Genomic DNA, 26,358 nt, shown 5'->3' on the forward strand with positions numbered 1-26,358 from the left:
GAATTGATTTCGGAGGAAACGAGGGGCGGGACCAATATCTAATTTGGACGAGTCGACTTCAAGCGAGGCGGACCTTCCTAAACCCCGAATTATTTGCAGGCAGAACTCCTAAAAAGTTTTAACTATGGTAATAAAGGATGTGTAATATTGTATTATTTACCCCTTTCGATTCCCAGGCAAGTAAGTATCTCTGGGCATTCTCAGCAACTCCCAAGCTATGTGATGTTTTTCCGGTACCAGTTCATCCTGGGAAACCATGGGCGAAACAAGGAAAGGAACAGGCCGCTTACCCAAATGTGTGAACTTCACCCGCCGTAGGGCTTAATACTAGGTGAACTTTATCATATCCTACCAAACCGACATTCGGGTTGATTACTGTGTCTATGATTTGTGGAGCAATCAGAGGAGGGAAGAAAACTTCCACATGACCACGAACTACTCTAAACCCCAGAAATAGGGCCTGACATGTATGCTACTTTTTTATTAAATTCTACGTAAAATATAAAAAAATAGGTTTTGAGGACTTTTCTTTGTCATTTTGTGGATTTAATCTTATCAAGTTTCCATATAGTCGCGCGAAGACTTGTGTTTATGTAATATCTAATTGATGACATTTAATAAATTAAGAACGTTGGCCATTCTATTTTGGTAATCGACATAGCTATTTTGGGACATACGGGCTCTTGAGTTGTGTAATGTAGGTAAAGTTTTGGGCTTTCTTGAGGAATTATTTCTATTCTTCATATTTATAATAAGGGAATCAACCTTGTAAAATGTTGTAGGCTTCAGTCAACAGGTTGATTCCTTTGGATTTTAATTAGTATGTTGGCATTCGGTCCGTGAGGAAAATACTATTTCAGTATTCTCGGCTGACTTCAAGGTTCAGGAGTATCACAAAAGTTAGATTTAAGATTAGAAAAGTAAGTTTGGACAGTGACGCAGGTTAGATACGCGCTATTGGCAATTTTTCTAATTATTGTGCTGCCGATTTTGGGACAATGTGGCGTTTGCCAAAGGGTCGCATTAATTTGACCGGAATTTTCCCACCTATTCCAACACCATTTAGTGCTGATGAAAGTGTAGCGTTTGAAAAACTAGCAACAAATATCGAGAAATGGAATAAAATTCCATTTGCAGGTGAGAAGAAATCTGCGGTTTTTATAATTCCATGAGTAAACATTTATTTTAGCCAGATTATTGTGCTTTTTTGATCAATTTCCCATTAAATTGATAGTTCTGATAGGTTACCCATTCGTAACATATCATCATACTTACCGGAAATATGCAGCCTGTCAATCATCTCATGATTATTATAAGGGCGGTCTTGTTCCAGATGCAATTTGGATATCCCTCATCGAGCTATATCCAGTCACTGTATCAATGAATAATAGTTTATAAACGTCACTGAAACCTTAAGTTTATTTTCAGGATATGTTGTCCAGGGGTCAAATGGTGAATATCCTATGTTAGCACCTCAAGAAAGAGTTGAAATTATTTCCAAAGTTAGGGAGTATGTTGGACAAGAAAAGATAATAATTGCTGGTTCTTCATGTGAATGTAAGGATTTACATGTTATCTGCCAACTTTTTGAGTACTTTTTAACATTATAAATGCTATTGTAACTACTCTAGTGGGATCTTCTCATAAGAAAGATTGCCAAGCCTTAATATTCAGCTGGGATACATTCTGGAAAATGACATGTTTTTTTTAATTGAAAAGCTTCTATAACAGGATATTTTATACATTCAAGCTACACGGGCCACTGTCAAAATGTCTCAGAAAATGGCTGAAGCTGGGGCCGATGCAGTATTGGTGTTGACTCCCCATTATTTCAAATCTAGCATGACAGTAAGTAATTAATTTCCATGAAATCAAAACACATTGGTTAACAGGCAAATTTATTGGCGTCATTTTTTTAAGAATGATTCTGTTACCATGTTACCATTGTGCATTGAAGCAAAAGAAAAGAAGTCAATAAAATATTTCAATTTATTCTAATAAAATAATGTTCATTTTCATTTCCCTTCAAATAACTTATGAGCGCATTCTGTGAATTCTTTTTAAGCCTTTAAATGAAAGACCTACGTGTAATAAGAAAAATGTGTGTGATTGGTGAGCATCTTTTTAGCATGTGCAAATAATAATAAAATCTATAGTTCATAACAACCTATTTTCTCAATCTTGCCTTTCACATACTGGGAGCAAACTTACTGGCTAAAAATTGTATATATTATATTTCACCATTTCCAAAATCAAGTCTTCGGTTTTATCTAACCAACTGGCTACTAATGCTTCTATTTTCCAAGGACATTGTTACTAACTCAGTAATAGCATAGTGGATAAACTGTTGTTCATTTTTGAGGCTCAAAATACACAACTGCTTTTTGAGCAAAAAATAATACCATTCTATTAAGACCAAGGAATACAACAAGAAAGGATAATGTTGATGCCTTATTCATATCTGATTCTTTTGATTCATAAGAATAAATCTCATTCTTTCTCTTCATTCCATTAACTTTAGCTATTTTCTTCCCCTTGTTCATTTAAGTGATCAATATTTCCAGTGTATACTTTGTACTCTTTGAACCCTAGCGTAATACTGTATAATGAAACATTTCATGGTATCCATGATAATAAGTCTAGTACTAGACTAAAGTGGGTAATAAAGTTATGGGTGACTTGCTAATACTATATACATTCTTGGGAACCATCTCTGTGATTTGGATGACTTTTGCAATCCATAACCCACCTGAAATTGATTAGTGCAGTTGATAAATCATATCCGCAATATGTGGTACATGGTAAGAGTAAGCGATAGATGATGTCTGGTATAACTCAATTATACCAGACATTAGGGGGGGGGGGGGTGATATTCCCTTACCTCTTTCATGGAATATTTTTGCTTTAGTAAAATTCAAAATCATTATTAAGTTTGTCAGAACTAATGGGAATACTATTGTTTCCCAAGCACAAAACTCCACTGTAGGTTATGTTGTGGTCTCTAAATTAAATTGATTAATATCTTTATTCACAAGATTTGAACTTTCATGGTAGGAAGAATTATTTGCGTTCACTTTGAAAGTGCTCGCATACCTCCTTTTCTTGATCCACTACTGCCAGAACATGCTCCTTTTAGTGTGTAAGCGTTGGGAGATAATCATCACAGCACAATTTCATGTGAGAGGATATGGATTCGTATAATGTTATGCTCATTTAGTGCAATACCAGTTTCAAGAGGATAAACAAAAGGTTGTATAAGCTTTTCCTGGGAAGGTAAGGTAGGAGCACCGAAAGGTAGGCATTTAACAGAAGACTCCATTAAAAGTTATTGATGTGACATCTCCTGCAGTTTCTTTGAATAAGCAGTTAATAAATTTCGGAGCGAGGATAAAGGGAAGGGTACAGTTGAGGAAAAGTTGGAATATCATAGAAAAGGATAGTTAAAGCTGCAAAATTTAATAGGTATGCATTTTTCCTATTCCTAATTAAGACCTGGTTAACTGAAGGTGCTCCTATATCTTAAGCTACATATTAATGCTTTAATGGTGACAAAGCAACTTTTTGAATGTGAGTGCATGGAACTCGAGAAGACAAAATTAAAGCATCCAAAACAAGTCATCATGGAAATTAAATGATTTACTTTGTAATTCCAATTACTTTCAATGCAACAATTTCAGAGTGTAAAAATCATTCACCTTGACTGGGATGTGAACCCAGATCCCTCAATATCCGGTTGAGTACTTTAGCCACTTAAGCTATCGAGGCGTCCTCTTTAACTCTGAAATTTTGGGGTTTTGTCCCAGTCAAGGCGAATGATTTTTACACTCTGAAATTGTTGCATTGAAATGCAAATTAGAGCATGACTCTGTTAAAAGTTACTGTTGTGGCATCTCCCATAGTTTCTTTGGAATTCGTCCAATTATTTTTTTGAACGTCATCATCAGCTGATGATGATATTCAATGTCGAAACCTGGGTCGTGTTTTTTTAATAAAGTGTGTGGAATTACAAAGTAAATTATTTCATTTCAATATGTTATGCAAATTCCATAAAGTTATGCCTGAGACAGCAAATTTAATTAAGTCATCATGGCTACTGTACTAAGCAAATAAACTGAATACCAACACCAAGTCAATAAAACATTGTCACGTGTGCTAAAATTCTCACATTGTAACACTATAATCTCCTTTTGACAGTACATATCATTAAGCAATTTTTTATTTTATTGGAGAACTAGTAGTTTCCTTAAAATTTATTCTATACACTTAGCCTTGTGCCACTAATCTACCATTGTCTCTTTCTACTTGTTCCTTTTCACCTTAAAACCCCATTTTGATGCTACTATATTATTTCACTTCACTCGAAGCACTTCAGCCTTGTGTTGCAGTGGATTTTCTCTTTCAGAGCACTAAAGAGGACCCTTTCATGGTCGAAAAACACATGTCCAATTTCACATCGTTTCTCCCTAGTTTTTACATGATTTTTTACCTTCCACTTTTATTTTTCATTTGTTTCTTTCAATTGACTGAAGGGCTTTATTTCCTACCATCTTTGGTTTTGACAACACCATTCAGTGTGCTGTCTACTTCATATTACCAAGTGTTGGTATTGCTTTGATGTAATACCTAAGTGAATGAGTGTGCTAGTGTGTGTGTGCATTATTTCCCTGAACTAGGTCCCTTGTGTATGTATTAATTTCTTCACAAACTTATTCAGTGTCTTCCTAGCTAACACGTAAGTGGTAGCCCAGAGCTGGTCCATGGCGAGGAAAAACTTCACTATAAACTGCTTCATGCTAGTGACTGTGTGTATTGTAAGTTCCTGAATACGGTCCCTGGCAATAGGATTAACTTCCTTGTAAGCATATTCAGGAAACAGCCCCCCCTCCCGTGTAAATGTGAATGTCCTAATATTTTAAATGTGTCTCTGATCACTTGCAAAGGATTCACTTTCCCCATAAATCACCACACCAAATTCAATTTTTCCCTCCTCTTTAATATACATTGGTGTTAGAAAAACCTTTTTTGGCTTAAGGAAATAATATATAATTTTGTCAGACTAAAAGGATTTGCAAAAATGTAAATCCCCAATGGATTTCTTGAGCACATCCTATGCCTTTCTTGCCTACATGGAATCCCAAGTATCCTCCAAATTCATGGAACCAAATAGGAATGCCGATGCCTTCTTTTTCAATTTCAGCTGTCGCCAATTAAAGATCGCAATTCATGTCCTAATTACCTGCCAGCATTTTCTCTAATGCCAAGTACACTCAAGGTGACCAAAGATAATAATATTCTTTGGAAAGATGAGCTGCCCTCCAGGATTCTTCCAATCTGTTGGATATTCTGTCTACTATCCCAATACTTCTCTCAATTTAGGAAATCTCATTCACATAACCTTATTAACATATTATTAAGCCTCGTCGGAATTTGGGGCTCATAACCTGTTAATTTATCTCTTGTTCGGCATGATTAACATTTAGTTAATTTTAAATGATTTTTTACTCAGTTAACACTTTATTGTTGGTAATGCTTAGCAATGGTGTGTGGAATTGCAACAAACTAAGTCAATGTGCCCAAACACATTGTTATCATAGTTAATACTTGACACAAACATGAGCTATATATCAGTATAGAGAAATTAATAGGATTTTATATGACAAATGAAGATTGAAGAAAATACTCAGGTTCTAAAAAATAAACTCTGAGAAACTAACATGGCAAAATAAATCTTTTGGATGGGGATGTACAAGGATATGTAAAATATGGAGAGAGAGCAATCGGCATAAGGGAAGTTGATAGACTCAAAATTCACGGAAGAAAATCTATCCACATTATTGCATATGCAGGTGGAAAATTGAGCCAATAGAGAATCAAAATTTTGGAGAAGAAGCACTCTTAGAGTAAAGATATTAGCCAAGTAAGTTTAGACATGGAAAGGGAATATTATGTCAATTAGAATAGATTAGGTCCAGGTATACTTGATTGTGAGGTGTTGAAAGCATCAAGGGAACAAGGCTGTGGGGAACATGTCCTTGAGGCATTAGTAATGGATAAAAGTGGAAGGAATATTTCATGAGATTATTTGTTGCGTTTATAAATTTTTCCCAATGACCTGGTTAGATTAATAGATATTTTAATTAATTTTTTTAGTTAATTCCATATTAGAAAAAGAAATAATGAGCGAGGACTATCGGACCAAAATTTTTATTTTGCAACCAGGTAAGTTTGTACTTAGTACATCAACAAAATAATGGAGGAGAGTTCAAATTCTTACTTCAGGGAAAATCAATTTTGATCTAGAGGTTGTAAGGGTATGCATGGAGCCATTGCAGTAATGAGATCACCAATCAAATATGTTGACTATAATCAGAGTGTATTGTTTGGCTAAGTGAATTTCTAGTTGGTATTTGAAAGAGTACATTTGGTGAAGTTAATGATATCATCGCAGAACGTGAGTGATAAGTAACTTGCCCGAAATCCATGCGTCTCTCAGACTGCTTAAGTATGGATAGCCATAAACACAGTAATCAACCCAAGGTCAGTTTGGTAGGCAATGGTAAAATTCACTCGGTACTAAGCTTGATGTCATGTGAAATTCACACATCAGGTTAGGGGGGCCAGTTCCTTTCCCCAATGATGGACATGGGATGAAAAATTATGAAGGGATTAATTCTTCACTGAGTGCATTAGAGAACCAGGGTGATGAAATTAAAACTTAAGAATATGGTTTCAAAGAGGTTCTCAAGAAATAAATATGCCAAATTGAAGGTTAATGTTGGGTATCCTTAATTAGAGCAGGTAGAATTCTTATTTAGGAATAGCTTTTGATGAAAATGAGCAGGTAGGAAGGACATTAAAGCAAGACTTATATATGGTGAAAGAACTTTAGTCAAATATTGGTCCCCAGTAGCATTGGATTTTTCAACCCTTCCCTGGAAAATTCCTCCTCCTAAGAGAGAACCGGTCTGGAGGAATTTTGAGGTGTTTAGGTGGAATGGATGGGCATTAAAGTGCATATGGCAGCGATTTTACTCCTTTTGCTCCCAGTGAATTCCTCTTTAACTTACCTTGACTGGTAGGCTACTACAGATAAATAATTCCTTGATAGTTCATTTTGCAAAATCCAAACAATTTTCTACCTGCTCATTGATGTAAATTTTGAGCATTTCTATATATATATATATATATATATATATATATATATAATATATATAATATATATATATATATAATATATATAATATATATATATATAATATATATTATATATATATATATATAATATATATATATATATATATTATATATATATATATATATATACATATATATTTCTCTTGTTAAAGGTTTCCATGACTTGGACCAAAGGAATCCATATTACTTGTGATATTTCTGTTAAAAAGCTTCTGCCAAAACTCTGGAGGATACTAGTCCCTATTAGCATTTGATTTTTCAATAATCCCAATACTAATGTGCACAGGAAAACAGTCCCTCACCCTTTGAGAGCACCATTGCTGAGAAATTTTGGAGTAAATACTAAGATGGGCAGTCAAATGAAAACCAAACACCTGCTACAACAACCAGTCTGCGCACAAACAAGGACATGACCCAACCACTATGTGCACCTGTGAGTTGTCACTATGCAGTTTTCCCACCTCAGCGATGGCAATATCAATACATGACAACAGTGTTGCCACCTTTCGTGCAGGTTGTGTTTTATGGCTGGTGTTCGGTTTTCATTTGACTACCTTTATTAGAATAAAATTTAATTCTGAATTTTTCTTTTAACACCCTACAATCCTTTATCATGCTCTTACCAATATTTTAATCAATAAATAGATCTCCTTGGCAAACTTGAATGGAATTTAACAATTTTTAATGTGTACCTGGAGAACAGCTTGCTATATATTCCAGTCTTTTGAATGGAAACAATCTCAGGTGAGTAATTTCAATTTGAACAAATCTTAGAGTGGGATGTAATTCATCTGATGAAAGGTACAATTACAGTCGAATTCGATAAAAGCAGAACTATGTTAAGTTCTTACAGAATTACTTTGTCATTTGGAGTTTTAAAGAGGTCGGGAAAAGGTGGCCATGGCACATCAATTAAGGTCTGCCAATTAACAATGAGTATGGAAACCGGATGAATGCTTATCATGTTTCATCTCCAAATAATATATTAATAACAAGTAGCTTAAAAATTATCTTCCACAACTACTCCAGGGATATTTAGGATATGTCTCTTATCCATAGTTACTGGTTGAAAGACATTATCAACTGAAAAAAAAAACTTTGTTTTCCCAAGTCCCAGAATTTCAGAAGATTTATTTACAGCTAGGTCAAAGAATGCAAATTGTCTGCCATCTTAAAATTGAGTTGATCAACTCCTCATTTTCATATATCTCCATACTCAATAGAGGAACTCCTTTACAGAATAGACAAAACTTTCATCAATAGGCATTTTCTTATTTAGGTTTTTAACCAGTCTTGAAATTGATAATTGTATTCAAATAATTCTATACATACCCTTTACATCATTCCCTATCTGGTAAGGCAAAGTGGAAAACCTTAACCGCAAGTAATACTTGGAAACTAAACTCCTCTAATGGATTGCAGCATTGGCAAATGTCTTTGAGCATGCCGTCAATCATTAACATTATAAATTACCCTTGATGCTGGTATTTAATCTCCTCAATCAATTGAAAATTATGGTTGTATTTGATCTACTATCTTGAACAATGCACAAACAATAAAAGTATAATATATAACCACTCAAATGCTAATTTTAGTCTTATTTCAGTGCAATTTTTAAATCCCACCTGCAGTGATTAAGATTGAAGTCAGTTAATTCATTAACTCACATCTTCTAGATGAAATCATTTTCCTTTGCGCCAGTTGAATCCATAATTACAACTAGATATTGCATTTGCAGAAGCTTCATGGCAAACATAACATCATTATTCAGATGATGGATAAATCATATACTGTCATTTGTCTTCAAATTAACCCCTCTAAAACTTGTTATAATCGGACTCCTACTGTAGCCACAAATCATTTGAGCATGGCTGCTGGAGCCATGATTGGCCTCTGCTCTTTGCAGGAAAATTAAATTACGATGACAACTCAACAAAGACCATTCTATAGTGTGGATCTCCAACATCTCGTTTAATCATTAACATTGCAAGTTGCTCTGGATTCTATTTGATATTTAATCTACTCAAATTTGCTAACATTAGGTTTGTTCTTGATCTGCTAGTTTGTTCAATGCATACCCTATAAAAGTATGATATATAACTGCTTAAACTCTCTTTTGTCCACCATATCTTATATAAATCATGATTTGAGCATGCATTTTCTCTTACTAAAATACTCTTGCAGCAGTTTTAATTAATGCAAATATTGACTTTTTACATTTTTAACAAATATTGTAATTTTTTAACAATTTAAAAAAATATCAGTTTGGGCTATATTAGTATACAGCAAAAGAAATTGCAATGCACCTAGTGCAATAGAAAGCATTAAGGGATACTTTTTTTTATTTTCCATAAAGTAATAATATTTTGTGTATGCATGCGTCAAATGTTATATCAGAAGTTTCTATTCGTTAAGTGACATTTCTTGGCATTAGCAACATACTGCCCATTTTTAAGCTCTGTATGTCATAGATTGTGCCTATTCTGTTTTCCATGCCTCTAAACTCCAGGAAATGCCGAGCTATCAGTGTGGAAAGTAGAGAGACAAAAGTTATTAGCATATTGATTTACTCTGCCAAGCTGACTAGATTAGGCATAGTCCAAAAATGTGGAGCATATTGCATTATAATCCCAATTCAGTAGACCTTTGACAACAGAGTCTATTTGACTTTTTTTACCAACTTGCTTAATAAGAAGCATTGGTAAGTATAATTTTTAAGTGCCACACTTCTTTCACATTTCTACTTCCAATTGGTCTTGGTAATGCTGATTTAATTTCTATATAGCATGTCTTTCTAAGTAATTACAATGAAAAATGAAACTACATTTGTATTATAATTATGGGTGTATTTCGATTGTAATTCAAAGTTAAATTTAGTTTCTAATTTAACTTTGATGTCATCATGCTATGATCTTGTCTGACATTCTGTGCATATGTTAAAATAAAAATTGTTAATCATTCAAGAGTTTTAAAACCTGGAAAATATTTTCTGGTTCAAATATTTGTGGAAGTAACCAACAATGACAGACCAAATAGGAAATTTTATTGGAGAGGCTGCTGCCCTAGTAGTTAACTTTGTTATTTTTGCCATCAAAATTCTGCCCAACTAGCCACCAACTTTCTTAAGATCTACAATATCATTTTTTTGTATCCCTGCACTCTTTTTGAGTAGAAGCATACAGTACCAAATTTTGGGACTACATTTAATTCGAGCATTGGTGAAAATCCCAACTGCATCGTTAAGGAAATCTTTCTTAATCCAATTTCCTCCTTTTTCTAAATCTTTGAGAATACTTCCATCTACTCTCAAACTGTCAAAGCCATTCCCCAGTTTAAAAATATTAATTGGTTTCAGACATCCCATTTACCCTGAACCAAATTCATGAAATATTTGCTTGAGTATCCTTTGAACTTATAATTTCATTTATTGACCATTTATTGACATTTAGACCACCAAATAAGGTCAAATGGTACTGCCATACACCAAGCTTTTGACCATGATTATCTATCTGCATTGGATAGCAGAGCTGACAATTTGGGAATGCTCCAACTTCACAAAAGCCTTTAACTTTGTCCATGACTAATTGTTACTGCAAAATATTGCTAAACTGGACATGATGCTGCATTGGCATTGATTGAGCCAAAACTAACTGAAAAAGAGCTAAGCATCGATTGACCATATCCAAAAATTCAAATATTTATTTGCTCCCAGAGCTGACAGTAAGGAGGGGTTTCTCAGCAGTCATTACCTGGCCTGATTTTATTTTTGCTCTAAATTAATTATCTTGCTAGATGAAGGTTTTGAGGTACTTACAGAAACCAAATTTATTTTTTATCAATGACGCAAATGTCCTCACATCTCCCAGCTGTAATCTTAACCTGCTAGCTGAATTAGTTATGGTTCAGTGTGTAAACCAATATCTTTAGCTAAATACTAATAGTCAAATCACATTTACTATTTCAAATCCTGGAGACAACAAATATTTTTTCGGTGGTATCCCGTTCCCTACTTGAGGTGCTTTTTGGAGAGCACTATGATGGAGTACAATGTCCGTCGGATGGGACGTTAAACTGCGGACCCCTTGGCCCCTTTCGACAAGAGTAGGCTAATGCCGACGCCAGGTTTCTCTCCACCCTTCCTTAAGCATCCATCCCTAATCGCACAAATGACCTTGGCTGTCAGTGGCCTCCCATAAAAACTAAACACATTTGCTATACTTATAATTATTAATCTTTTTTAACTAGAGTCAAAATCACATGAACATATCCAAAATATTCAAATATCACAAACTAAAAAAAAATTTCATGGGAGTTGTTCTTAGTAGATCCCTGGTGATGTCCTTATAGTCAGTGATTACTAAGTTGTTATCAAGTTATTACTACCTATTTCTTATCTATCCAGGATCACCAGACAAAAGGTGCCCTTGAGTTTTATCGACATCTATCTATGATCTATTTATGAGAGGGCTCATTCTCATGTGCAGATACAATTTCAAAAATTAAAAAGTGGGTTCTTCGCCTTATTGCTAATTCTCCATACCATGGCCCTGGTCAACCTTTGTTACAGAAGTTAAATAAGTCATGTCTTCTGTGTCTACATCTGGATTATTACAATCTTTTTGTATGGGAAAAAATATGATACTCTGCCATAAAAATTTAATGTGAAATACCATTGAACAAGACATAGATAGACAATATTCATTAGCCTTTAATTATGTCCAAAACTGCCATCAATTAACATAATCCTTTGGAAGAAGCTAATTACATAATTGCATAAAAGAGCCCAGTACTTAGAGTTATTTTGATGAGAAAATGAAGCATTTTACTAGAGAGACTTACTTTGGTGATGAAGTTTATAAGTAGAATACATATAGTATCTATAACTATACAGGTTTTCTAAGCCATTCCATATTCATTCATGATGTAAATCAAAGGGAAAATCCAAGTAGCAGTATCACTTTCTTGTAAAATATTCTTAAAAAGTATAAGTATACAAAAATAATCCATTTGGGGCTAAAATAAATATTAAAGCAAAGAGAAAGATTAAGGGGGAAAATAGAGATGAAAAAGCTGTAGGCCAGACTGCAAGAGTCTTAAGTAAAATATAAATGAACAAGATTCAAAAAATGAAACATTCGGATACTTGTAAGGCAAAAACAAGAAAGTTCTTCCATTACTTTTATTCTTAATGAACACTAAAAATAATGTAAGATATCTACTTGAGATGATAGTATATTTGCCAGTCTAAAAGAATTTCAGAACGTAATGGGTTAGATAGTCAATAATCTATTTGATGAGTTCATACTTTCAATTTTTCCAAGTAGTGTAGTCGAATTTTCTGTGGTGATAATTTATAATAATTATTATCCAGAGATCATACATGGACGGTGTGTAGTTATATGATATTTCCAGAAAAGAAATACATGATGTAAGCAATTCCCATATCTCTCTTAACACACACAACCCAATATCCAACCTTACACATCTTCAATACTTTCTCCCTTCATTCCATCCAGCATTCCTATCATACTCTTGCCCTTTCCTCGCTTGCCTGTTTTTCTCCCATACATCACAGTCTTCTACATCCTATTACCAATCAAAGCACTCCGCATCTATCTTTTCTGCCTCCTTTAGATTTCTCCCAAAAATGCCCTCCTTCCCCACCATGCCTAGTACTTCCTGGTTTGTTTTCCTTTCAGTCCATTTCACCTTTTCCATCCTTCTCCACAACCACATTACAAACACCTCTAATCTATGCCTTTCATCCTTTTTTAATTACCATGTTTCCATGCTGTACAAAACCATGCTATTGAAGAAAAATGGGAATAAATCAAAAGAGTTTCATAAGAAGCAACAAAAAAAATATAGGAACTGGAAAAGGACAAGGAAACAATAGATTATGATTCAAAAGAGGTAGAAAAGAGAATTTATAGAGGAACCAAAATGAAGTTAGACCAGTACATTCAGAAATAGAGAATATGACATAGGTACGGATAGGTTAGGTCAAGGTTTCTTAATGGTGAGATGGGAAGAGCACTGAGAGAATTGAAATCAAATAAGGCCAGATAACATTCCCTCATAATTCCTTAAAGTTTTAGGAAAATGTGGGAGGAAGAGTTTTTATGGATTAAGTAGTAGCATTTATGAAAAAAGAATTTGTCTGCAAGACTTCATCAGATCAGTTCCTGTACCAAAAAAGGGAAAGGCAGCAATATGCGAGGACTACAGAACAATAAGTCTGATTTTGCACCCAGCTAAATTGGTTCTCAGGATCAAAAACCCGATAGGGAGCAAAGTTCCTGATTATAAAGGGGATGATTAGTTGGGTTCAGGAAGGGGGGAGGCATGCCCGTTGCCATAGCAGTAATGATGTCACTAATACAAGTAGAGAGGGACATAAGATACAATCTACATGTATAAGTCTGTTTTGTAGATTTCGAAAAGGTGTTTTATAAAGTAAATTGGGTAAAATTAATTTATGTATTGCAGTAAATAGGACTAATTTGGTGGGATAGGAGACTTACCTGCAACCTTTGCATGTCTCAGGTACGAGTGGTGGATTGAGAGTCCAGATGGGCAGTGTTAGGAAGGGATTAAGACAGGGGTGTCCATTATCACCTGTGCTGTTCAAGGTATAAATATGTGGAGGAAAAAGAGGTGATGGGAAGGACGAGACATTGGAATGAAAGTTAGTGAGGAATTTTGTGTTGGATGGAATGAAGGCAGAAAGTATGCAAAACTGAAGCAAAAAGTTAATATTAAAATCCTCCATCAAATTTATTTTTTAATATATATAATTATTATGCTTGGCATGCCTTAGATTAAGGTTTAATTGTACTGGTACTATTTTATGTACTACTCTAATAATGAAGGAAATTTACCCCAAATAACTATTCTTTTATAGAACTCCCTTGACAAATATTTTATTATTTATTGTAATTATTAATGGGTATAGACATTTTTACAAAGAAAAAGATAAAAACATAATAATTCATCAAATTATTAAGACATGATTAACAGACATGAGAAGAACATACGGCTTAAGAAGAGGGGTGGAATTAAAAAGTAATAGGTGAATTTGGTCGAAGACTCTCAAAGACAAGGCATATTTTGGGAGTGTTAGGAATAAAAGAGCAAGTATAAAACATTCTTTTAATAAAACAGAGGTAAAAAAATTATGCAAGGAAAGGTTAAGGAAGAAATTAGTAAAAGGAAATAATACCTCTGAAATGATTAAGATGTTTTGGCAGACTTGGGATGTGTTAAACAAGTAAGCTACTTCTGGGCTATAGACTGGAAGACCTGGATTCAATTTTGGGGTGATGCCTCATGGCACCCTTAACTTCACCCAAATACTGATTTTGTTCAGGAGCAATACCATCCATACATCACTGAATAACTGTGCCATGTTTAATGGAATGGAAAGGAGTGGACAATTTTTAGAAAAACTCATAATCCCTCCAGGGATGATTTTTTTTTCATTAAAGATAAATTTTCTATTCGTATAGTTTTTCTATTTTCCAGTGATGCATTATCTTTCATCCTCTAATTAATTCTGGTTGTATTACTCCTAGAAGGACTTCCATAAGGTCATTAGATAAGGCATTAGGACAAGACATTTACTACAAGCAGTAAAGAGGAGAGGGAAACTTATTTTGGGATTGGGCTTTCCTCCATTTGGAAATGCTGGCAACAATTCATCTCATTGTTAAAGGAGGACATTTATCATCAAGTTTTAATGAAAATAGAGCCACAGACCATGCTCAAAGTGGAAAAAGTATAAGCAATGTCATATTTTGTGAATAAGAACAAATCTCTACCTGGAGTAGATTTTAGTGTTTCTGAGTTGATTTACTACAAGATTTTTCTGCAACTACCATGTGTGGTTGAGAAACATTTGTCTATCAAGCAAATATTTTTTTCAGATACTGAGTTTTAGGTTAAAAAATTAAGCAATAATGAGATGCCTATTTCAGTGTGACTGCACCTACCTATATTTTATTACCTCTGGCTATCACAAAGGTGAGATGAATTGTGTTGAAAGAATTTTTTCCCAGTTTCTAAGGGGAATATCCCGGTATTACTTTGAAATGAATTTGCCCTGTGTATAGGGATAATTGTTGAGCACTCAAATAAATTCCTATTCCAAAAGACTAGCACCATTTAACTGCAACAAACAATCAATAACTTCATCTTACATTTGTGCTACTTATCTATCCTTTAAAACTTCACCCTTCTTTGTTAATGTCATGATAACTTTATTGCTGCCTTCTAAGAACGTCTTGATTAGTAGTAATTAATGGTACTTTCAAAGCATTTCATTTTTTTTATTATACACAGGTTTCAGCGATGGAAAAGTTTTTCAAAACTGTAGGAGATGAGAGTCCTGTCCCAGTAGTGCTTTATAACATGCCAGCAAACACTGGAATAGACATGGGGCCAGACTTAGTGGTCTCTCTTGCTCATCATCCAAATATATGTGGCTTGAAAGATAGTGGTGGTGATGTAAGTCAATTAGAATGTTTACATTAAAAATATTTTTAGTATATAAAAACTATTGCAATGAAATATTATGGCTTGAAGGTGCAGGGCATGGCAGCAACATCTACATGATTTTAAGTTGTTGGCATCTGAATTATTCCTCATGACCGTGGATGTGGTTTTGAAAGGCAGTTAATAGCCTTCACCAGCTGCTTTCAGTTAACTTCTGATTGCACAGCAGTACTAACTGACTGCTTTTACAGATTCATGTACCTTATTTATCTTTGTGATATTACTGTGATTTTTAAAATTTCATTAATTTCAGGCTAATATCCAATTTTTGAAAAAATCTACACCTAACCATTAGAATTTGGATATAATTGCAATTTTACCTAGTATAGACAAAGGTGATCACTTGACAGTTATTGGTCCTATTGAGTATTTATTACAGGTATAGGTAAAATGCAATTTGGAAATTCTTCCTCTAATACTGTACAGCATGTTTTAATATTTTTCCTTATACATATAAGCTTATGAAAATCTGTTAGTTAATTTAAAAAACCCACTTTTTTGACATTTCATGTATGTCTTTTTGTACCACTGAAAATGAATATACTCTGGTGGGTAGAATTTGTTCTAAATTTGTATTGAAGTTTAGGCAGTTCTGTACACTTTTGTGTTATCTTGATGGATGGGGCAAGCATGGCAGGATTACATCTGTGGTGGTCCTGTTATGGGCACTCTCAAGGCTATCAGGGGTTTGCAAACATCCTGCATACCCACAGGGCCTTGGAACTCTCTGGCTTTTCTCTGAAGCATCAGTTCACACTCAATCCAAAATTATCTAGGCCATCGATAGAGAAACAATGGGTGTATGCACTCTGCAGCAGATAGTAGATACTTCCTCTGCAGTACACAATAGGTTCTCCCTCTACTGACTTGGTGTCTGCAGAGGGAGTAACTTATGAGCACAACTCTGATTCTGAGAGTTTAGGCGATAAATTTTAACTTCATGCACCTGAGAGAGTTAGTGATTTATTCGAAGCAATCCTGGTGATCATTCAAGATCTCGCAGTAACCAATTTGATCATGCGTGAATAAATGGTACTTTCTGGAAGTATTGCCCATTAGAACCCATCAGTCAGATTGAACCCAAATGACATTAATTGCTGCATCAATTATAGTGACTCTTATTTCATTAACATGAGACATGTATAGTGCTTCACAGATCATTGGTGAAAATAAAACCTCTGCTTTTGGACACAGAATATGACCACCACGATATCACAAAACTAATTAATTTAAACTTAATATGAATTTGAGTTAGCAACAATAAAAGCCATACACTATGGCATATACCTCTCGCTTCTTTGATAAAATGAAACTCTTGAAGAACTGGCAATATCCCTGAGACATCCCACTGAGGTGCTGCAACTCCTTATAATGGTCTAGCATGAGCATAGAGATCAATATCTAGACCTAAAAAAAGTGTAACCCAGGGAAAAAGTGACTTCCCAGGGTGGCCCTGGGAAGTCACTTTTGTGGAGAATCAGTCTCCATAAGCACACTTGTTCTCCTCAAAAATATGCACATGCCATTGTTGCATTCTGATTGGCAAAAATATTCAGTATATGGTATATCCAAATACCACCAATATCAAAAGATTGAATTTCTTTGTTTTTACCACAGTGATCAATTAGGCACAGGATCAAACTGCCATAATCATATAAAATGGAATTTAATCTAGACAATTATTATTACCATAGCATGCAATATTAAATAGTTTCTTTGAATTTTGTAATTTAAAATGGTTTCTTCGCGAACCTGATGACAGATTTGTATTCATTTACAAAAATATATTCTTAACCAAATTACTTGTGACTACTGAATATATATGTTACAAAAAGCTATCAGGTGCTACTATTTTGTAGCTGGGCCAAAAGCCATCGAGAAATATAATAAACAATTAAATATGTATCACACAAGAAGAACAAGTACTTCACTGAGAAATGATCTGCTACTTTCAGGTGACAAAAATAGCTCGAATAGTGAAAGAAACTGAGGGATGTGATTTCCAAGTAGTTGCAGGATCAGCAGGATTTTTATTACCTTCCTTGGTTGTTGGTAAGTACTAATTTTTATGAGTTATAAAAAAGATACATTTTTCATGCTTCTAAAATAGTCATAATTCTGTAAATTCTTGCATAAGCCAAATACCCATCAATTATCATTTCCTAGGGTTGTCTATTTTCTGAAGGATTCTTTAGTATAGCTCTATTTTTTAGGAACAACATTAATGTGTTGCATGCTTTTGCGCTTACATTATCTGTTGAATAATGTGCTCAGCAACCATACTGAAAGTTATCATTTTTAATTCTACATATATTGGCAATTTTGGCATGTTCTATTATATATATCATAATGGTGCTTTCATTGTTTGTTTTATATTGCAGTGCATATTAATTCATCCATTGGAACACCATGAAAAATTCAATGGTTTAGTTTCAGGCTAACCATAAGACCACCACTACATCACAAAACAAATTACTCTTAACACAAGATAAATTTGAGTCAGCAACAGTAAAATATAATATATAAAATGAATGTCATACACAATGGCACATACCTCTGCTTCTTTGATAAAATTAAACTCTTGAGATATTGGGAATATTTGTGAGATATCCCACCTAAGGTACTGCGCCTCCTTAAAATGATTTAGCCACAACAGATCAATTTCTAGGCTGGCCCTGGCATCTTACCAAATATAGGATTGAATATAGTAATTTACACTTTCCATTTAATAAGAATGTAAAATTCTGAGACAAAATATGTACATTTTATCAAAGTGAGTGCAGCAATTCTTAAAATTAAAGTCTTACCTCTCTCAATAATAAGTACCAACAAATGCGAATATGTTTAAACTCAACCACTACAGTACCATTTACACAAAACAGTACGGTGTTCAATTAAATTTATACTGAATTATACCTGCATTGCTACTTAATGGTACACTTTGACATGCATTGTTAATGATTATCACAAACAATGATTTTAGTTTTAAATTTAAAGAGCATAGGTCACAACTACCGGTGCTCCCTTAACCAGAATGTTGTAGGCACTGTTTGGTTTATTATGGCACTAAGTGAACAGCCAGATAAAAATTATAGTAGCCAACTTCAGTGACTGAACAGTAACAACTAACAGCAAAATGGGCAGGATTGCAACCTACCACCACATTCACTCAAATTTATACTACACAGTGTATGAAGTTAGAATCTATCTGAATTAAATATAAGTCCGAACTCTTACAAAATCTGAACATTTAGATTATGTCAAGCACAAGAATTTATCTTCTAAGCCCTGATTATCTAAACACCAGCATTGTGCAAACCATTCACGAATCCATAATGGATTTAAAATGCCAGAGACCACTCAGAGAGAGTATAAAATCTGGTCTTGTCCCTAATTAAGGTTCAAGCAGAACAGTTTGAACTCAGGTCACCTGGAATATTAACACTTAGATGTAAATGTGCCCTTTTGACTACTTTACAATTGATAATTCATGATCCTCAATGCATCGGAGATAGAGATTCCCTCAAAATTTTGACCCCACCTTAAATATGAAGTAGGTAAACCAAACCTAACCATGTATACTTTTTAAACACATAATTTAACTCTTAAAATCCTTGGACAACAGTTAACTTTTGGCTAACTTTCCAAATGTTCTCTACACAGGGAAGAAAGTATATTTATTGACTAAAAATACTTTTTGTGCGATGTTATCTGATTATCAATCCTACTTATTTAAATAAGATATGACTCACCTAACTAGATGTTGAAGGTTATGAGTCCCTGACTTTGGTGGAATATTCTTCTGACCTCTGCCCTTTCTACTGTATTCCCAAGCCAGCTTTGAATACTGATGGCATTTCTCTGCCCCATAGCTATCATGAGCTGATTAATATTCTATGTTTTATAATTACCATAATTGTAATTATGATAAATTAAAAATGGCTAGAATTAATTAAACATGAGCCCTGTATTGCATGCCATTTTATAATGGTTAAGTGATTATGATTGAATTCCTACATCACGTTTTTATATCTCCTATCCAGAAAACAACATTACTTTATTCTTATTATAACACCCATCCCACCTCATTTCTTAGACATAATCAATAACCAAAGTAATATACACAGAGAAATAAGAATAGGTGCAGCTTATAACCATAACCTAGACTACATCAGTAATATGAATTTTATGGTTTCAGACTTCTTCGTGTTGAAACTATATATTTCCACATATAGAAGGAATGTGTGTGTGTATTTATAAACATGGAAGTGCCTATGTGCACTTAGTAACTAATAAATAAGAAGTAACTTCCTATAATAAGCATATATCAGTACCAGGTGATCTCTCTTCTTGCCTAACAAACCTGCTGTTGACTTAAAGAAGGTTGTGGTTTATTTTAAATGAGGAATTTGTCTATTTTACCTGTCTCAAAAGAAAGAAAATAGTAGGTAAGTCAGTAATAATTGAATAGCATTATTATTTGTTTCCTCAGGATGTGTTGGTGGAATTTTAGGATTAGCCAATATCCTTGGCCAAGAAATTTGTCATTTACTGCAATTATATCACGAAGGAGCAAAGCAAGAAGCCTTAGATCTTCATCAACGATTCCTGATACCAAATTCACTGGTGTGAAAAGATAAGATTTAATTACCTTCAATATATTTTTGAAAGTTCAGTTATACACATTTATATTAAAACTGACACAATATCCCCATCTATAATATAATGTATATATTGGATTTACAGTTTAATACAACATTTAGTCATCAGAAAGCCAACATTTTAATTAAATGAGGAAAGCAAATATACTCTACTGTTTCAGGCTTCACTTCGTGGAAGTATTTCATATCCATACTAAAAAGACTTTGTACTTTTCCACAGATTTTTATTATAAGGTACAATGCGTTTCACCGACTGCAGCATGTAAAAAACGTGGGTTATTGGTTTCGTTACGTTGATGACATTCAATGCCTTTGGACAGGAACCAACCGCCAGTTATACACCTTACTCAATAACCTAAACTGAAATGCGAGATTTGCAACACCATTTATGCTGTCCAGTCAGGGAGGAATGTGAAGTTACAAGCCAAGGAACACGCAAGGTGTCACAAAAATAAGAATACCAACTCTCTCTTTGCTAAGCACCTACTAGAATTCGACCACAGCAGTGACTTTGTCCCAGAAATATTACATACCCTCCATAAAGGATTAAAAATAGATGCTCTCAAGCAAACGGAGATAAGGAGGCACCTCGCAAACCCCAACTTGACAATTTGCAACGAGCAATTGTTCCCGTCCCTCTCCCCACTCCTTTCTGAGAAACTAGCCTGGAATTGGTCAAACCAACCCCCCAACGCACCCGCTCACCCCCTACCCCTCCCGCCACCACTCTGCCCTGAGTGTATATACTCTTGTGCTGTTTGTTAAGCAAATTTGTACCTGATGATGCCGCAAGTCAGTGAAATGCATTGTACCTATCAGTGGAAAAGTACGAAGTCTTTTCAGTATGGAAAGCAAATGTGCATGCATGTATACATAGGTGTGTTGTATCATTATTTCTACATATAAACCTTAAAAAGTAAATTGCTATATATACGTTAAAAAGGCAAAAGTTCTTTCTTGAGCTAAAATTCCACACTGGGTTGTAATCCTAAATAAATATGTCAATCCAAGGTATTCCTTGCAAAATAAATTGGCATATCTGGAAGTTCTACCAAGAAAATGGTAGTCACACCAGAAATATTTAATAAAGATGATAAATCAAGTACAATTTGGTATGAAATCGAACAGTTGAAAATAACAACAGACAATCATTCTTCCTTCCAAGTATGTCCCAATGGAAAAATTTAAGTTTTTTGCAAATGAAAAGTTCTGGTCTGATGATGTATCGGCTAATTATTATAATATGTTTAATGGGAGTGCATATTTTACAGCATTATTTCATTTCAGATTACTCAAAGAATTATCATCCAAAGTGATAATTCTTTCAGAATGCTGTGCAATGCTGTGTGTTGTAACTAAGTACTCATACATGTATAACTAGATGTATTAGTAAATTCTGATATTTTTTGTTTAAATAAACACTGGCGAAAGACTATTAAGCCATAACCTATGTATCTTCCAGTTAACAATTGTAAGTATAGGTGAATTTTCAATGATTTATAAGAAAAATCCTAGCCTAATGTCCAAATTGAAAAAATCTAACTCTTATACCAGTATTTCAGTCAATATGGCAACTCCCAACAGGGGCAAGGGATGTGTTAAATAGAAAAGATCACAGAGAAGACAACCATCACAAAGTATGGACCATGTTCAAGCTAAATATTGGATTAGAATTTTTCTTCAAAAAATTTAATGCAATGTCTCATTTTCAATTTCACAAGGAGGCTTCAATGCCAACTTTTTAACGAATAGCTGTAACAAAATTGACTTAGCACCTACAGCAATCATACAATCCAGTGACTCATAATTCCACATCTACCCAAATAGCCTGTCATTCCTCAACCTTATTAGATCATATTATTTTTAACTTAACAATGTGCCATGTTAGAAATACTGAAATTGCATTCTTTCTTTTCCATCCTTTCAGCCCTTCCCATTAGTTTATCAGCAAGTGTTGCAATTTGCTTCTCTTACTCTTTATATGAATCAAACTTACTTCTTAAATATCCTTTCCACAGAGCAGTGGAAAGATATATTCACTGCCATATATTTTGACAGCAGCTTCAACGTTTGTTGTATTCCTCTTTCACTAATGCAATGCCTTTACTTTGAGACAAAAGAAGACCGCAGAGCAATCATACATAAACCAAAGGTTACTCACCCAATATCTGAGTACTTAAAATATTTGGCTATCCTTTATAAAACTTACATTGCAGCAAAGAAGAATATTTATAGCCAGGAAAAAATCTTACCCCCTAATTATCCTGTCAGTTAAAAGATCTCAACATGGCAAAAGAATTCTACATGCTGACAATAAATCCAGTCATTTGGAAAATGCTCAATGAATCCATAAATGGAGTTGGATCTCTCTCCCAAGTCCAACTGAAACTCTTTACAGCTAGTGACTAATTTTAATGGCCCCCCACTACTCTCACCCACAAGCCCTCCTAATTCAGTCAGTGTTGGCTATCACCTTGCCGCTTCCAATTCACTAGTTCTCTATTTCTGTTCACAGACAAGGCTAAAAGCATTATCATACCTTTCAGAACTAAGCATAGCTCTGATTTGGATGGTAATTGTATTTTCATAATAAGTTGACCTTTTGATTTAATTTAGCCTCCCCTAATATTTCTAATGAATGAAACCTTAAGGCTAGGCATTTTTCCAGATCCTTTAGCTATCTTAACAATATAGATGATCCCATATAACTCCTGAACCAATTTGGGAAAATCTTTGAAAACGTCTTCTACAGCCATCTGTTTTACACTTTGAATCTTCTTAACTTACACCTGCCTCTAAAGCTTTTAATGGCTTTTAACAATCAACGTTTACCTAGATTGCCATATTTGGATATAATGAGCATAGACTATTTTTGATGGGTAATAAAACAATCTCTTGGAGTATTTCTTGGCTTAACTGAAGCTTTTCACACTGTTTACAATCAACTCTTTGGCATAAGCTTGGTAGGTGTGGCATTTGTGGACTCCCATTTCATTTAATGATACCTGTACCAAAGACAGCAGCATGTTGAAATGAAAAAGAATGTCTTCAAAATTTGCCACCAATTTAGTAATCACAATAGGGGTCCAACAAGGATTTCACTTGAGTTGTACCCTCTTCCTGGTTACATAAATGACCTTCCTCACAGCATTAAGTATATGGGGCTAACACAATGATCTATGCTGATGATACTAATTTCATCTCCTCAGCACCAACAACGCATGGCCTGTTTAGCAAGGGTAAAGTAGTAGTCAGTCTTTTGAATAACTAGGGTCAGAATAACTTGCTGAATCTTAGTGTCAGTAAATCTATACATATTTTGCTAATAAAAATAAAAGACCTTTAAAACTAACTCCTCAAGTATAAATAAAATGTAACAGAATTTCATTGGCTAGACAAGTCAATTGGGTTGACCATATTTAGGACCTAGGAAAAATATTCAGCTTTATTTTCTACCTGATATAGAGCATAAGACACAGCATCACAGATGTTCTGATCTCTTTATGCAATGAGGAATTCTACTCAAAAATTTTACACAGTACCTGGTTTGGGGTTCTTCACCTCCATGCTGATATTATCTTATATATTATTATTATTATAATAAAAAAAACAAATATTTTGCCAATGTCCAGTGTGCTCATTTATCATCAGAGTTGGAACATTCAGAAAATTGTGAAAAAATTTAATATCTACCATTATTGGACAAATCAATGTAATGATTTGCACCAGTTATTAGTTTGGACTATGTCAACAACACTTATGTTGCCTAAATGTATTGGATTGACTCACTCGGTACAATAAACTTCCCTGAAGCAATATAATTGGGAATGAGAACAACTGCTATTAAAAACAAATTGAAATAATTTTTGCAGTTTAGTTCATATTATTTCATCAATAAAGATTTACTTTATTTCAACTGGTGATGTTATCTGATACATTTACTATGCATACTGTAGCATGAAGGGTTTTTTTGGATATGCCCTTATTTAGTACCAGAAAGTCATTTTTAAGACACTAACAATAATTTCCCATAGTAAGTAATTTTTGGAGGAGTGAATATTATTTATATACCAGCTACATTTATTTTACATGTTGTACAGTATAATACAAATTTTCTGAACAAGAGCTGTTCATCATCTAAAAAATGGATCATATGTGTATATAAGATATCACAGAAAATATAAATTGTTTTTACAGTATGTTTGCCTGTATTTATATGAACTTTGGAATAAAAGCACTTAATTTTTTTAAAGGAAAATAGAGCTTTTGTCCCTGTTTACAGGAACATACTCTTTCTTATTTGCCCTTTAAAGCAAGGCAATAAAGAAATATTGCAAAAACACTAATTTATAGTGTCAAATAAAATGTGCTTGAAACTATGCATAATTATTTTCTGAACCACTATTTTTGGCTAAAATAATTGAATCAGTCATTGAGTAACTATTGCATTGAATCCTTGGGTATATAATATCCAGATTTGGGTACATACTGCAATTAAAAATATAATTATTGCAATAGCAAAATTGCCTCTAATTTACAGGTGACTCGTGAATTAGGAGTTCCCGCAATGAAGAAAGCATGTGAATTTGCTGGTCTTTATGGTGGACCCTGTCGAACACCACTGCAGCCGCTCAGTGAAAAACAGATTTTAATTGTAAAGAAAGCTTTTCAGAAATCAGGATTTTTTGTAAATTGCAATGATTGATTTTACTACAAAATGTTTTCAAAAACTTTTGTCAGGCATGGAACAAAGGATTAAACTTTAGAATATCGGGTGCATCTGAGCATTTAAAAGATAACTTCATGATGTTAATTTTCACTAGATTTTTAAGTTTTCACAGTTCCTCTTGATAATGCTAACTATTTCCCTAGTGATTCTTCACAGTAAACAATGTTTTAAATTGAATCTTAATAATATAACAAAAATGTGGTTTTTAATTAGATTGCATGGTGCTTGCTTTTTGAAGTTCTTTCAATGATTATACCATATAGTCTTCAACTGATGGTTGTTACAGACATTGATCTGATTTCTATTATGCCAACTGACTTCTGCGCAGTAAAAATAAAAGATATTTTAAGAAAACTGTAAGCTAACAATCTACTGCTGAAAATGTGTGAATTACATTCAACCCTGACTAAGTAATGATGGACTAAGATAAATGGAAATTATTGTACAACAATTAATGAACACAAGAGAGCCATGAAAACATATCATTGGAAGTAATAAAACATTACTAAAAATTCCTTCAGTGCCATACTCATGAAGGCATTTTTTTAATGTTCTAACTAAGAATAAAGAATACATGGCTTGAATAGCAAATCGAAAGAGATGTTGAGAAAAAAGTTTAGGTGTAATCTTAAGGTGACTTGGTGCCTGTAAGAATAAGCAAAAGTAATAAGAAAGTTTCTAACTTTATATCTAGATATAATAGGACATTAAAACTGTCTTAGGTGCATTTAATACTAAGAAATCAAGTCAAGAAATCAAATCAAGAGAATGTTACTAATGACAGATCCTCCAGGTTGTCTAGTATTAATCGGTCATAGCCACCACACTATCCAAGATGGCAAACACTCAAATGGCATTTGAATTGCAGTGCTTTACATTAGTCAGGCCAAAACTTAGAGACATAAACAGAAAAAGTAACTCAGTGAGATGAAATAATTTTTATAAATTAGAGTATGATAAAATTTATTTAAATTAAATGATACTTACCCTGGAGTTGAAACTCAGGCAAACTAAAAATATTTTTACTTCCATTAAAACTTACAGAAAAACCAATAGTAAAAAAAAATGTTAATTTCTCTAAGAAAAAAGTTAATAATTCTGGAAACTGACAAATAGTTATACCATCACGAAGGCAGGTGCATCTGCTCCTGTGTTTTTGACTGTTTACGATTGGGTAAATTAGCTTAAACATGACTGTATATCCGCAAGTGATCTCCCCAT

At 33.9% G+C, this 26,358-nt stretch overlaps 1 protein-coding gene across 3 annotated transcripts; it reads left to right on the plus strand.

Moving 5' to 3' along the window:
* The first annotated feature begins 232 nt into the window (after positions 1-232).
* LOC139687909 (4-hydroxy-2-oxoglutarate aldolase, mitochondrial-like) lies at positions 233-25,670 on the plus strand. Of its 3 annotated transcripts, XM_071585247.1 has the most exons (8): positions 683-920; positions 1,067-1,137; positions 1,429-1,557; positions 1,751-1,848; positions 15,535-15,699; positions 17,703-17,799; positions 20,240-20,373; positions 24,949-25,670. In XM_071585247.1, the coding sequence occupies exons 3-8, from the start codon at positions 1,464-1,466 to the stop codon at positions 25,111-25,113; spliced, it is 753 nt and encodes a 250-aa protein (XP_071441348.1). In that variant the 5' UTR covers positions 683-920; positions 1,067-1,137; positions 1,429-1,463; the 3' UTR covers positions 25,114-25,670. The 3 variants fall into 3 exon arrangements, with proteins under 3 accessions (XP_071441349.1, XP_071441348.1, XP_071441347.1); XM_071585248.1 differs by lacking the exons at positions 683-920; positions 1,067-1,137 and adding an exon at positions 233-331; XM_071585246.1 differs by having other exon boundaries at positions 683-1,137.
* Positions 25,671-26,358: the final 688 nt, after the last annotated feature.

The sequence above is a fragment of the Hetaerina americana genome, unplaced genomic scaffold, assembly GCF_022747635.1.
Source record: "Hetaerina americana unplaced genomic scaffold, ioHetAmer1.1.p SCAF_2, whole genome shotgun sequence".
In the NCBI taxonomy this organism is placed as follows: domain Eukaryota; kingdom Metazoa; phylum Arthropoda; class Insecta; order Odonata; family Calopterygidae; genus Hetaerina; species Hetaerina americana.

Coding starts and splice junctions, on each gene's coding strand:
- LOC139687909 (XM_071585246.1), top strand. CDS start 999: ATGTGGCGTTTGCCAAAGGGTCGCATTAATTTGACCGGAATTTTCCCA. Junction 1,558..1,750: donor TGCTGGTTCTTCATGTGAAT/GTAAGGATTTAC, acceptor TATACATTCAAG/CTACACGGGCCACTGTCAAA. Junction 1,849..15,534: donor ATTTCAAATCTAGCATGACA/GTAAGTAATTAA, acceptor TATTATACACAG/GTTTCAGCGATGGAAAAGTT.